The 13062-nt window shown below is 39.1% G+C and overlaps 1 protein-coding gene across 1 annotated transcript in view; it reads left to right on the top strand.

Annotated features, from left to right (window-relative positions):
* camkvb (CaM kinase-like vesicle-associated b) overlaps positions 1-12660 on the top strand; it is a 36918-nt gene extending 24258 nt beyond the window's left edge. Inside the window, exons 2-11 of the mRNA XM_067505767.1 lie at positions 3003-3110; positions 3249-3380; positions 5287-5361; positions 5843-5981; positions 7614-7734; positions 7845-7920; positions 8014-8150; positions 8329-8407; positions 9575-9662; positions 9790-12660. Of these exons, the coding sequence (XP_067361868.1) occupies positions 3016-3110; positions 3249-3380; positions 5287-5361; positions 5843-5981; positions 7614-7734; positions 7845-7920; positions 8014-8150; positions 8329-8407; positions 9575-9662; positions 9790-10122 (1275 nt within the window). The 5' untranslated portion in view covers positions 3003-3015 and the 3' untranslated portion in view covers positions 10123-12660. The remainder of the gene's footprint in view (positions 1-3002; positions 3111-3248; positions 3381-5286; positions 5362-5842; positions 5982-7613; positions 7735-7844; positions 7921-8013; positions 8151-8328; positions 8408-9574; positions 9663-9789) is intronic.
* Positions 12661-13062: the final 402 nt, after the last annotated feature.

Raw genomic sequence — 13062 nt, 5'->3', positions numbered from 1 at the left:
TTAAACCACTGGCCCCTGCAGAACTCCTCTCTTCTTTGCAGCCAAACCGTGACAGAGAGAGAAATAAGCATCCAGGAAAGGTCAGCATCTCCCACTGACTCACACCTCAGATGGGTGAAGGAAGTTCAGAGAATGAACAGTTTTCTCTAAACAATTTGAGAAGTGTCTGTGCTGATTTAGATTGGACGACGAGACATTTTGAGGAGCTCCACTGAACAGATTGCCCTTCTTACACATTATGCTATACTTCTCATGCTAGCTGAGCTCATTTACACATGGACATCCATCACCAGACTGCCGGCACAGATGGATGCTTGTGCAGATGGGGAATAAATATTTTTTACCTCCTATTTATCGGGAGAGATTTTTTTGCTGCACAATCATTTTTCAGCATGGTTCTGCTTTTCATTGAAACCACTTCAGAGACAGGATATTCACACCAGCTCAGGACTAGTCAGTAAATCTGCAGTGTTGTACTTTACGCCCATGAGCAGCTTAACTGGCATAATAAGTAGTGTAGGGCCTTATTAAAAGACACATGAATGGTAGTTGTTGAGAGAGGCAACAATTGTTCTCCCACCAGAATTCTCTAATCTGTCCAGGGATTTGAACCAGAGGAACATTTAATCACACACTTGCCTGTTGTAACCAAACCCACTTGTTTTTTTACTGCCTTTTTTGGGAGGGTGGGGGAGTGGGGGGTAACTATAATAAATAAGACAAACATTACAGATGGTTTTATTCATGTCTCCCAACCATAATGATGTGCGATTAGTTCCACAGTAAAGGCTGCTTACTTCTTTTAATGAGAACCTGATTATTGTACACAATGTAAAAAAAGCAACATTTTTAATTGCTATTCATAGTTAGTCGAGTGAAGTGAAATAATTCAAATGTCTCCATGGAAAGCTGAAGCTAATCGGCAGCCAGTTACCATGATTTAGCACAAAGGCAGGAAGAGACAAGGCCACGTTGATTTGGCTCTTTCTGAAGGTGACAAAATGCCTTTACTGGCACCTCTATAAAGTTTACCTAATAACATGTATATGTTGTTTTCTTAGAGTATGTACAAACTGTGAAAAAGCAATACTTTGCTGTTTCATGGAAAGTTATGTGCTGCACTTTTTCTTGGCAGGAAGCAGCAAACTCCTTGAGTCCAACTGCTCAAATTGTGTAGAAGACCTCTTTGCAAGTTGACTGAGCAACAGATTTTATACTGAATCAGATAAATCTGTGCATTAGGTTAAGCAGCATACTGTACCACATTACTTTTTAAAATGTCTGCAGTCTTATATCTTACTGCTGAAAATGTTGCATGAGCTAAAAACAGCTAAGCTACCCAACAGCTGTTGGAAAATACACTTAAATCCAAGTATTGTTAAAGTACATATACTTCACATACGCTGTGATGCATATGTACTACATCACAACACTGCAAGTGTGCTGCATGGTATTTCATCCTTGACTGCTGTAGTCTCAGGTCACTGTGACGTAGATTTCTTTGTTACTCAGCACACATATGACTACATTTCTATTACAGGCCTTTATGCTCAATTTTGATTTATTTTTTTTTGTCAGGCTTTTCAGTCAGGTTTATGTGAAGGGTATACAGCTCTGATGTGAAAAAAAAAAAAATCCATAGGAAAAAAACAGACTCATTTGTTCACACTCCTGTGAATCAGATCTGAGTCACACAGGAACAAAACGATTTGATTTAGGCCACTACACCATGTAATGTGAACTTCCGTAACGTCACACTAAACCTTTAAGTCAGAAGAACAGATGTTCAACAAGAGAGTAGTGATGCTTTTATTTTTTTGCACATTAGTCATTTCAGTCATTAAATTTTATAAAATACTTAGGGAAAATATATTTCCACACACACAACGTTACGGAAATAACAAAGGCTGAGTTCACATTACATGCTGAAGTGGCCTAAATCAAATCATTTTGTCCCCATGTGACTCAGATCTGATTCACAGGAGTGTGAACAAATAAATCTATGTATTCATTTATTTTTTTCACACCAGAGCTGTATACACTTCCCTTATAAACCTGACTGAAAAACCTGAAAAAAAAAAAAATTTGAAATTTTGTCATATGTATGCTGAGTAACAAATCAATGGTTTATTTTGTTGTTGTTGTTGTTGTTGTTGCAGCATCAGCTAATTTCCACCTTCTTTTGGAATCTCTATTCATGACTGTGCAAAGAAAACAGAAAACACAAAAATTAACAACATAGCTGACTTTGAAATCTCCAATTCTCTGTAAAAAAAAAAAGAAACCTGCTGTTAAATTACAAACACTGGTCTCAAATTTCCCTTCATGCTGTTAGAGAGAGGCTGCCCTGCAATTAGGTATTGAAGTGTTGATGCAGATGTAAAAGACTTTAATTCCTCCCTGACTTCTGCATTGGGTGGGTGGAGTGCGGGGGGAAATGCAGGCTCCCTGTGTTGACTGGAAATGCTTCACTTGTTGCTGCGGTTGCTTCGCCGGGCACTTGGATCATATTAGCCGTGACTTCTTCTGCTCCCTGACCCCTATGGTTTCATGGTTTGTAACCTTCATTCCACAGAAAAAAAACTGGTATGTTCAGGCCAGACTTTTGCTTGACTGCAAAACCATTCTCCTCACTGTTATCACCGCTTATTAGTTATATAAGTTGGATAAAGAGGACTGTGCAGCAGATCCCTCTAAGGCTCTGGCCTTTATTAATGCAGGACCATGAAAGGCTCTGTACAGTAGGTTAAACAATTCACAGCACTGATACTGCCTCTGGTGTCTTTCTCACACTTTTGAAAGTCTTCCTCAGCATTGCTGCACTTGTTCTTTATGACTGAGGGAGGGCCACAGTTTTGCCAAGTCATCACACAGTGTTATATTATAGCACAGTGTGAAGCCAAATTGAAGACAAATTATCAGCTAGGTTGGTCACCCCAGTGGATCCATCTTGTTATATATTTCATTCTCTTCTATCTCTCTTTCTGCTTCTCTTACCACAGGTGAGTAGTGGCCATGCCATTTGGCTGTTTAACAATCGGGGAAAAGAAGGATTATCACAATCCTTCAGATGTGACAGATAAATATGACCTGGGCCAGATCATTAAATCGTGAGTATCTCAACAGCTGTTTGTCGAGCCAAATGTTGTTCTTGTGATTTTTTTTTTCTTGACAAAGGCTTTATGATCTGTGTTTAAATCCACACAAGTACAGCAAATCTGAAATGCCACAAAAATGCTGCTTTTCAGGGAGGAGTTCTGTGAGATATTCAGGGCCAAGGACAAAACTACAATGAAAATGTACACATGTAAAAAGTTCCTAAAGAAGGATGGAAGGAAAGTACGCAAGGCTGCAAAAAATGAGATCCTCATCTTAAAGATGTAAGTTGTGTCTTCATTGAATCTACATTCTGTGGTAAATAGTGTCTGATTAGTTTTGTTGTTTGTCCTTTTTTCTCCTTTCCCAATTTCATCTTCCTGAAAACTCATTTCACAGACATCAAGTTCTTAAAAGAACAACAAACCAGAAAACAAACCTCTCTGCTCACTTAAAAAATACAAAAGTCAACCAAACCATTTTTTTGCCAACTGATCGCAAACAACCTTGTTTATCTGAGATTGTTTCTCTCGTGTACTCTGTCATTATCTAACTTTCCAGTGAAAACCCACATTAGCATAACCCAGGTCTTATCAAACAATTTCTTGCTGACAGCGGGTGAAGCAGTGACGCAAGATGAGGATGAAGGTGTGATTTCTTTATGAGAAGATGTTCAAAACATGGACTCATATTCTTCTGAAAATTACACCTTAGACACATCGGAGACGAGAATGTGCTCTGCTCCCATTTTTCATGCTGTAATCATCAGTGGGGTGTATGAGTGAATAATCAAATCTGATGACATTTTCAAAGGCTGTGAATAATGGCTGGCAAAACATCAAATGCAGTCTTGAATATCGAATGCTTGAATATAGGCACTGAAAAAGAATAGAGGTGCTCATTCTAGCATTAATCTAAAACTTAAAACAAATCCTCCACACTGTCAGTCACTTGTGCAAACATTCACAGTTTTTGATGCAAGTTTTTTCCATCGTTCACTTCAACTCCCCCTCTGCTCATTAGTATGCTTTGCTTATTGTTATCTGGATGTTTGAGCTCCTCTGTGCAGATGGATGTATGTGCTGCATTTAACACCATTTTTATATTCAACTACTGAGGAGTCAAAGCTTCTCTGTGCTCTACTTAAACCTCCTTTTTTTTAGCAGCATCTGTACCAGAAGGATTTTGTGACCTCACAACTCATTTGGAAGCCAAGCATAGTTCAATAGGCAACTTATAATTGAGACATCCTGTGTCCAGCCATTAGACTTTTAAAAGTGATTAATATTGGCATATTCAAATATTCAGGATTCCTTTGATTGTCGAGAAGGAGCAGATGTCATTTTAAAAGTTTTTAATGAGATAATTGATCTTTTCTGTGGGGGGAAAAAAAACTGTTAAAACATGGCTAGAAGGAATTATTAATGACGTGCAAGACTTTTGTCAAAAGCCTACACTAAAAATTTTTAACTACTTATTTGCTTTTTGGCCTATTTTCCACCAGTTTTTAATGTCAGATGGCATTTGCAGACCTCACTAAACTATAATTACTGCTTATTCATACTTTACTGAAAAAAGTCCTCTGTAGATAACCATAGTTACCATGTATGTCTACATGTGGAACAATAATTTTCTGGCATTGTGGAAATACATGGAGCTTCATTGCAGGTCATGCCAACCTGTGGACGAGAGACAATCAGAGGGACATTACCAGATCAGACATGAAGATGATTTCATTAAACCAACCACCCAAACAAACAAACTGTTTTTCCAAATTGTAATTTAGCACAGGTAGTACACTTACACTGCCTCATGTGTATTCAGCTTCTTTGTCTTTATGTCAGTGATTGAATTTAAAAGACAAACTGTTTGCATGTATGTGTGTGGTTTTAGAAATCCACAGAATTGGATTCCACAGAAATGTGTTTACAAAATGTGCCCATAAAGACCCACGATGCACCGTTTTCACTTTGCTCCTCATGTCACCGACATGGTATATAAGCCATCATCACTGACATTCTAAAAAATGTCCCCAACCTCCATTTTCCAGTCAGTAACTAACCTAATGAGTCTTCACTTAACGAGGAAGTAATTCTGCACAGTTCTGATCCTCTGCTACATCAATTCCTGACATTATTCTCTCTTTCACTCCATGTTTCACTCTCTGTTTTGTGTTTTATGTCTCCTCAGGGTGAAGCATCCCAATATTCTCCAGCTGGTGGATGTCTATGAGACCAAAAAAGAGTACTTCCTTTTCCTTGAACTGTGAGTTCAAATGTCTGATGAGCCAGGGGAAAAGGCTCTCTGCTCGTCTTTGCCATTGCTCGTGCCTGCTGAGCTGTGTGTGTTGATTATACACTCGTGGGGAATGAGCTGTTGTAGCCTGAGGCCCCATAGATATGAGAACAGCTCTGAACTCTGCTCATTTGGTATTCAGATATGATTGCTGGCTAGCTGCTTCATTCTTATCCGCATGTTTTTTCTTGAGGAATTTGATGCGTTTCCATGGATGAGCTAAATATACTGTAGGATGCGCATCTTGTCCTTTGAGGTCACCTGATTTGTTGCTTTATGAGTTGTGGTTACAAAGACGTTGACTAAAAATGATAACTAGCAAAAACAGCTGGCACAAATGAAAGTGAGAAAAAAGATGCCTGGCACCTTCTGATGCTGACTTAAACTCTGTTCTGTAACTTTTAGTGACAAACATGCAACATGTCATAGTGTAGTCGTTTCTTTACCACAGTGCAACAGGCAGAGAGGTGTTTGATTGGATCCTGGATCAAGGCTACTACTCAGAGCGGGACACCAGCAATGTGGTACGTCAGGTGTTGGAGGCTGTGGCCTACCTCCACTCCCTGCGGATTGTTCACAGAAACCTCAAGGTAACATGCTACAGTAGTACAGAAAATACTGACATAAACAAGACATCATGACAGAAGTGGCGTCTTACTGGAACACTGGAACAAACCCAACACACAAGAATAACTTTATTGTTCCTAAAGGGCAATTATTTTTGCAGTAGTAGAGTAACACAAAGACCCAGACTATATAAGAAAACATCCAATATAAAGTACATAAAACTCACACAGTACAATAAAAGAGACATTAAAACCATCATCACTGTCCTCTCTAAGTTCACCTTATTAATAGCAGAGGATAAAAAAAGAGTGTTTGTATCTTTTGGCCCTGGCTACTGACTGTTCTTTCTTCTTGAAACTTATAAAGTTTTAATAAAGATTCTTTCACCAATTTTCACATTGGGATCTAGAGTCTACCTACTGTACACTAAAGACCACACTTACACCAACAGGTGCACTGCAAAACAGCTATTTAATTCAATTCTACAGTTTCATAATATTATAGGATTCCTTACAATATTATTTTTAGCAATAGTCTTATGTGAATAATTCCCCCTTGTTGTATAAACGGTTCTGATCTTTTTTTTTTTTTAAATACTACATACTAACCACTCTTGGTATCGGACAGCCGACTTAGCTCAACAAACTTCTGCTCTTTAATGTCACTTTCCTTACACTGAATGCTTGTCCACTCAGGTCTGCCAATGTCATGCTGTGACAAATGCAGACAGTGTGCTGCAGATCTCCTGCTAGCTCGATAGCCCTAACCCCCCTAACCCTTTTAATATTAAAAATAATCTGATTACGACCCCAATTCAAAAAACGTTGGGGCGATGTGTAAAACGTAAATAAAAACAGAATGCAGTGATTTGTAAATGTCATCAACCCATATTTTATTCACAATAGAACATAAACGACATATCAGATGTTGAAACTGAGATATTTTACCACTTTTTGAGATGTGTTGATGCCATCAAATTCAAAATGATATTATATATTATAATGTTTTCCATGAAATTGGAAAACGGCTCAGTTTAAACATCTGATGTTGTTTATGTTCTTGTTAGTAGGCAAATTCAAGATGACACAGTAGTAACAGAAAAAAGGTATTTACTGCACCGTTGGTGACATTCAAGATCATCTAATCACAAAGGGCTCAAGAGCCAAACGTGTATAAATCTTTAAATCTCTGCTGAAATGCAACAATCTGATGAAAATCATTATTATTAGCCAGAGACACACACGGAGAAGCCTGTTGCAGACTGATTGGCTGCCTTCTGTGCTGTATCTCCATAATTATGTACAGCCATTATTTGTAAAATGGGAATCTTTTTCCTGGCATGGGTCTGTCAGCCATAATAGAAATCAATGCTCTTCTTAAGTGGAGATACTTTAAACTTTCAAAGGCATTTAGCTTTAGTTCCATGATAACAAAATGACAAAAATGGATGTCTTTCATTTAAGTCCTTTTATATGCAGTGGATAATTAAACTTTTAGATTTCTTCAGTCTTTTCATTACTTCTGTTTTTGAAAATGACACCCCTATTGAAATTCAAACCCCACAACCTTCTATAGCTGATTAACTATGACAATGAAAGACTTCACTTATGAATATTACATTACCCATTGTCATTGTAATATGTCATTGTCCGTAGTTGGAGAACTTGGTCTACTACAACCGCCTGAAGCACTCTAAAATAGTCATCAGTGACTTCCATCTGGCCAAAATGGAGAATGGGCTAATCAAAGACCCCTGTGGGACACCAGAATACCTAGGTGAGAATATACTTTTACAACATACCAAATAAGATACCGTTATATGTGGCAGTCTGTTGTTGCTTTCAACTTTGCAGAAAGTGCAATGTAGTTTCTGTGCTCTTGTGCAGCTCCAGAGGTTGTTGGCAGACAGCGATATGGCAGGCCTGTGGACTGCTGGGCCACGGGTGTCATTATGTACATACTGTAAGTTGGGACATGACATTATCTGAGTACTTTTAAATTGGGTATGTTGATGTTTCCTGACTCTTGATGCTCTTTGTTGCTTTGCTTCCTCAGGCTGTCAGGCAACCCTCCTTTTTACGATGAAACCGATGACGATGATTATGAAAACCATGACAAGAACCTTTTCCGAAAGATCCTGGCGGGCGATTATGAGTTTGACTCTCCATACTGGGATGAGATCTCTGATTCAGGTATTGTCAGGTCAAACTTAACAATGGGGAAGAACAATGACAGCTTGCTGGTGAAACATTGCACATTTGAGAGTGTTTTCCCCTTGTCTTAACTTTAAATGTGCCATATTTATGTTCGCTTCCAAAAGAAACCCTTTTTGTTTTGCTGAGTTTCTTCCCTGTGGTTTTTCTCTGACAGCAAAGAGTCTGGTTGCTCGTCTGATGGAGGTGGATCAAGATCAGAGACTGACAGCCCAGGAGGCTATAAACCATGAATGGTAAGCTGCTGCTTTGATACTGTGCAGACCATTTAAAGCAGAGCAGTCTGATCAAATTATCTTAAAGTGATGTGCTGCATGAGATCAAACCTTTCCCCTTATAGAATATATGTCTCTTAAAAACTTCTCTGCTCACCTTAAAGGTTTAATCACAGATCATCAAATATGTTATTTTACTTAAATAAGGAACAAAGTTGCATCAAAGTTTACTTCAGCCAAAAGGCACAATTCTTTTTCACAGCAGTATTGTAAAAGAGCTCTAGTGATGGCAATTTCTAAAATATCTGAAACTAATTTTGCCTGGATTGACCCTTGACTGGATTGACTTGGTAGAGTGTCACAGTGGTGATCCACAGACTTTTACCTTTGCAGCAAATGAACATTGACATTAATTGAGATGTTTTTATTTTACATATGGCACAGTCATTTGCCTTTTACTTGGTTTATGCCCTAAGATACTATTAAATAACACTATGATATCCATCTGTATGTCAAGAAATGTTACTCAGATTCTTTCTGCAGAAGTCCTATTAAAACCTCCCGTGCAATAGAACCTGGTTGCAGACAAAGGTGGTGGACTGCTGACCTCAGCAGGAAGTATTGAATATGAGCTGCAAGTTGTAAATCTCAGTAGGAGATGGAGCATGAGGCAGTGATGGTCAGAGTCAGCGAAAGACAGGATCGAAGCAATAAGCCCAGGAAATGTTAAAAATCAAAAGGGAGTAAATAAAATAAACTACATGTAACTTCTGGAAAAATAGTTGACAACTTCTGACTAGGGTTGAAAAGTCAACCATTTTGTGGCAACGAGATTCTTCTCCTCTTGTGACACAGACTCATTGAGCTGCGCTGCCTGCAGATTCCAGAGAAAATGGCTTTTAAAAAAGAACCATTCAGGAAATTCAAATTATTTCTGCATGATTAGTTAAGTTTTGAGCATTTCTATTAATTAGTTATCTTATTTGTACAGTGTTTGTTGTAATTGCACAAAGACTACCTGAAGCACTGGTTACAGGGAGGTGAATCGCAGCACAGCGCAGCAGAGCAGGGAGAGGAAGTGTTAGGCAGAGCTCATTATTTTCTTAAACACAACTCAGTGAGCATCATCTAGAGATAAGAGAAGCGTAAAGCATTTTGTAAAGTTGTTTTTTACATTTTCTATGGCAGGATCTCTGGTGGTGCAGCTTCGGATAAGAACATCAAGGAAAACGTGTGCGCACAGATAGAAAAGAACTTTGCCCGAGCTAAATGGAAGGTAAGTCCTTTTGTTCTCTCCTCCAAGTTCGTCTTCACAGAGATTAAGAAGGTATAGTAGGACAGAAATGTGTAACTGTGAGTTGAGGCAGTCTGATGAGAGTTGCTGTTCTTCCCTCGTCCCTCAGAAAGCTGTGCGAGTCACCACCATAATGAAGAGACTGAGAGCACCTGAGCAGAGCGAATCGAAGGCAGCCAGCCCTGCAGCCGGGGTGCCAGGAGACTCTGCAGCTCCCCAGGCTGCTGCTGACCCCTCTGCACCTTTATCTGCTGCTGCCACAGAAATCCCTGCTGCGGGAGAGACAAACCAGCTGGCACCAGAGGCTGCTGCCGAGGCCGCAGCTGCCGAGCCGCAACAGCCGAGCCCGGCACCACAGGAGGCCGAGCCCACATCGCGTTGTAACGGAGAAACTTTGACTTCTCTGCACGCAGCCACCAAGGCCGAGGATGAGCAGGGTTAAACCCAAGCCCACCACTCCTTTTGTGTGACCCAGGCAGTCCCCACCAACTCCTGCACACTGTACATTAGCTGCTAGCATGGTGACACTGACTCTGCTTCTCTCTCTCACTTGCAGCTTTAGTATCATCTCATGGAGGCTGTGTGCTACCTTTCCTGAGTGCTGTGATGCTTTGGCTTTCTCTTTACATTAAATGTGTCTTTTTTCACTCACCCTCCGGTGGTCGAAGCCAGACTGTATAAATCGCATCTATCTCACACTTAAATCTTAGACAAAAAAAACCAGATTCACTGTCAAGCTGTGGTTTACATCTAAAGTCTTCTTTCTGATTCTTCTATTAGTGATAAGAGAGCATAGCAAGACACAATCGTGCTAAAAACAGCTTTGATGCATTTTTAATGAGCCAACTTGGGGAACTTCTCTCTGCCAATTTTTGCAATTACAGTATTTGTTCCTTGAATTAGTAAAAAAGTTTAGCTTTTTGCTAAATTCTGGCCTTTTTGGCAATTCTGCCACATAAATTCCTTTCAAGTAGGAAATCAGCTTACATTTACTATCTGTTATTGTCTCCACTAACCAGTTCCTGTGCATTGAACAATGCTGAGATTTGTGACTGGGGGTTTTAAAGCCCAGTATTTTGAACTAGGCAGCTTCGCACATGGACACACACAAACATGATGTTGCTTTGCTAACTTCCTGCTCAGGAAAGAACCTCATAGCTGTACGTGTAAAGATTCTGTATATAGAGACCTTTGTAGACGTAGCCAAATCAGCATGCATTCTCACTTTTTGCTGTTCGTTCATTTATAGCCACTTGGTGGATAAAGATGCGCTACTGCCAACCTTGACTTGTCGTGTAGGCCACAGCACTCTCGCGCCGACCGCCTCTTACCATTAGCCATGTCGAGGATGATGTTTTTAAAGCATACTGCACACGATGCTGTTTATTAATGTTCATTTAGCACCGGTCCTGTCGGTTATATGCGAAAAAATAGTCTTCATTACATAGCAGTTCAGTTCTATGCATTCAAATTAATTTGTAGCTTTTCTTTTCTAAAAACACTTTATAATATCTTTATCCATCACGTGACAGTCTTATTATTATTATTATTATCATCATCATCATTATTATTATTATTATTATTATTATTATTATTATTATTATTTGGCTAGATCTATGTCTGTTTTTACTTTATTTAATCATTTTGTTTTGTATCTAGAATTAAATGCCACACACATCTTAATATTTGGATGTCACTGCAAAACAAAATGTGCATTAACTGATCACATGCGGCTTTCAAGAAAAGACATGCATCATTTCTCATTGTGGTGACTGGGGTCATCATCATTAACCCTGCTTTGTTAAATTGTAGTTTAGAAAGAAGTATGAGGCGAATGTTGAACAGTTTGGATCTTATTAATGTGTTTTTTGTTTTGTTTTTGTTTGTATATATATTTTTTTATTTCCACATTTTTACTTTTTTCATTATTTATTTATTTATTACACATACTCTGAGCCTATACTTAATCAAGAGTAATAACAAACTATCCTTCTTGTCACTGGTCCCCTCGAGCATTAATAATGAGCTAGAGAAGGAGTTTTCCGAATCCTTCTACAGGAAATTGAGCAATATTTGACTGGCTGCAGAAACTGTGATTCCTGGTGTCCTTTCGATAGAGTCCATGTACCTGTAAGTCTATAGTCCTCGCCAGCTGTCAGTCCCATCAGGGCCACTTACAATAATGAACACTTGGCTGCTGTCAGATACAGTATAATAAGTGTGTGTCTGTGTGGGTGGGTGTGTGAAGGGGACACTAAGACCATATTTTCTTTCCTAGCCTGTGAGCCCCCTACATGATTTCCTTTGCCAACACACAGTAAACCACAGATTTTCTTGCCCTAATCACATAAAGACAGCAGCCACATTGCCAGTATGATTAGATGATTAATACTGTAATTAAAGCCTAATGTTTTGTGGCTCATGCACGACCGCTTTGTCAGACCAGTCCGTTGTCAAAGTATTTCCTTTGCACACATGTGCATTCATATGAAATATTTGAATTTCAGAGAAAACCAATTACATGTACAGTAGAAGTGTGACTTTGTTGTCACAGAGTCTTTCATTTATACACATATCTCCTCTTGGTTAATTGGTAGACGATAATTCAGATTATAGCACTTTGTTATTTCTTGCATTGTTTATAATAAATATTTACACTTTAACAAGAGGCTGAATAAGAGGAGTTTTTTTTTTATGTGAATAGATCATTTAATGTAGTTCTCTTTGTTTTGATGGCAAATAAATACTGTTGAAGTACTGTTACACCATTTAAAGCAATGCTTTTTTCCAATACATTTCTCACCCGTATTTATTATTCCACATCTGTTTATTTTGCCATGCACTTACAGGTGTATGTGTAGATGTGATGTTTGCCAGGACCAGTGGTCACCTGTAGGTCCTGTCTTGCATTTGTGACCTCTGTACCATACTCCTTAACTGAGTTGATGACTTTAATGGTAATAAAATATCTGTTTACTGATTTGTGACTCTCTTATTTTCCCGGACAGAAGGTTCATCGCCTCTTTCAAAGCAAAACTGGCTTTATGAAAAGATTATTTAGAGAAAATGTGAGAAACCGCCTGCGTCATCACACTCTGCTTTCCCCCTAACCCGAGGGAGAGCATCTGTGTTACAACCTCTCAGTTAGCACAAGCTTAGCACCAATCCTGGTGCGGTGTGAACTCGTGTTTGAGAAATCCCATCAGTGCCATTTGGTGACACTTTCCAGGATACTTCAATTGCAATGCATTGGTGCAATAATGTGCAGAGCTCACTTTTTATCTAGGCCCTCTGGGGTTTAAATAGGCTTCCACTCTGGAGTTTTTCCTGTTTGCCAAGCGTATAGTACAATTGCATGCAGCCATTCATACAGTCATCTGGT

Source organism: Channa argus, chromosome 5 (genome assembly GCF_033026475.1).
Source record: "Channa argus isolate prfri chromosome 5, Channa argus male v1.0, whole genome shotgun sequence".
In the NCBI taxonomy this organism is placed as follows: domain Eukaryota; kingdom Metazoa; phylum Chordata; class Actinopteri; order Anabantiformes; family Channidae; genus Channa; species Channa argus.
The sequence above is the reverse complement of the archived record's forward strand: the minus strand, read 5'-3'. Positions and strand labels throughout refer to the sequence as shown.